We start from the raw sequence: 1,841 nt of genomic DNA, 5'->3' as shown, positions 1-1,841 counted from the left end.
TTAGAGTACGGATATTTTGCCCGACCCCGCCTGGCTCTCGCACGTCTTGATGGTGATCCGCCAAACGGCGCGAGGTCGTGCTGGAAGGGCGGGGCTGCGCTTGGGCGGCCGAGGCGTCGTCCCGCGATGCCGCTTGGCGTGCAATGGGCGCTGCATGTGTTGCACACGTGCCCGAAGTTGCACCTGCTGAATCGCCGCCGGTCCGAGCAGTGGCACGGCGCGTGGAGGGTCCCAAATCGCCATTTTGGCCTGAAGTTGAAGCCGAAACGGGGGCAAAAGTGTAAACCCCTGCCCCCTCGTCGTCGCTGATTGGCTGAAAGTCGGACCAATCGGGCGAGCAGTGGCACGGCGCGTGGAGGGTCCAAATCGCCATTTTGGCCTGAAGTTGAAGCCGAAACGGGGGCAAAAGTGTAAACCCCTGCCCCCTCGTCGTCGCTGATTGGCCGAAAGTCGGACCAATCGGGGGCCGCCAGATCGGCCTCGTCAGCTGCGCTATAGAAAGACGCGTCGCTGCCGAGACTTGATTGGCTGGCCGTGGAGGCCTCGCTGTCCGAGGACAGGGCCCGGTCTCTGATTGGCCAGAAGAGTCGCATGGCGCACTCTGATTGGTCAAAAAGAAAAAAATCCGACAGCCGAAGACCGAAGACGAAGGCGAATTAGAAAAGTGTAGAGAAGATCGGTGTAGTTGACCTCGCGGGGGAAAGGTGAACGCCCCCGGAGACCGCTCGTCCGCCGCTAGTAAGCTAGCCGCAGACGATTGCCCAAAAATGCGAGTGAAAAAGTCCGCCAATGGATCGTTTATTTTTTCAAAATTAAAAAATTTATCATTTATTAATAATAATATTAATTTTTTTAATTCACAAACTTCTTTAATTAATTTTTTGGAAATTACTTTCCCAAAACCACGAAATTCATTAAATAATTTTAATTTATATTATTTATTTAATACAAATTTACAAAATAAATTAAAAATGTCTAAAAATAATTTTATTATTTATCAAGGACATCATTTTACAAAAGATGCACAAAATTCTAATTTAATTTTACCTGGATTAACTTTTTTAGAAAAAAATGGAATGTATATTAATTTAGAAGGTTTAATTCAAAAAAATGATCAAATTTTAAACTTAAATACCGAACAACGTAAAGATTCTATAATATATAGAAATATTTATAAGTTTTTAATAAGTAAAAATCAATCAAAATCAACTTCATTTTTTAAAATTACAGATATTTTACCTTATTTATTAAAAAAAAAATTAAAAATTATAAATAATTTTAATTTTAATAAAAAACATTTAAAAATTAATATTAATTTTTTAGATTCATTAATTAAAAATAATTATTATACAAATATATTAAAAGTATGGTTGGACAAACACCATTAACTTGTTCACTATTCAAAATATATCGTGTCAAACCTATTTGCGCACTTTGTAGTTGCTCACTAGTAATCCGTTGTGGCGCCTTTCAGCGCCATCGCCAAGTGGAAACGCTTCGCCATGCTCTTGATAAGCTTCTTGATGTAGTCAGGCTCGAGACGTGCCCACGCCGCCTTGGTGCAAGCCTTCAATTTGGCTCGACTGTCAAACTGACGTCCATTTGAATACATGTACACCTGACCCGCCAGAGGTCCTCTAATGTTGTCAATTATGTTGAAATCAGGGCTTTTGGCGGGACACTACATCGTTGTAACGTCGTTAGCCTTGAGGAACCCCTTAGTGAATCTCGAAGCATGTATCGAGGCGTAATACATTGGCCAGATCCTACAACCTAGTGAGCTTTTCCTTTACTTGTGCAGATCCGACAGGTTAACCGAATTTACTACTTGGTCGGTTACA

At 42.3% G+C, this 1,841-nt stretch overlaps 1 protein-coding gene across 1 annotated transcript; it reads right to left on the bottom strand.

Annotated features, from left to right (window-relative positions):
• Positions 1-9: 9 nt before the first annotated feature.
• Positions 10-593, bottom strand: PITG_22503 (uncharacterized protein; the record flags this gene model as incomplete). Its single annotated transcript, XM_002909734.1, has 2 exons — positions 10-249; positions 327-593. Coding segments are annotated over 2 exons (507 nt in total), but the record flags the coding sequence as incomplete, so codon positions are not given.
• Positions 594-1,841: the final 1,248 nt, after the last annotated feature.

The sequence above is a fragment of the Phytophthora infestans genome, genomic scaffold (genome assembly GCF_000142945.1).
Source record: "Phytophthora infestans T30-4 supercont1.3619 genomic scaffold, whole genome shotgun sequence".
Lineage (NCBI taxonomy): Eukaryota > Oomycota > Peronosporomycetes > Peronosporales > Peronosporaceae > Phytophthora > Phytophthora infestans.
The sequence above is the reverse complement of the archived record's forward strand: the minus strand, read 5'-3'. Positions and strand labels throughout refer to the sequence as shown.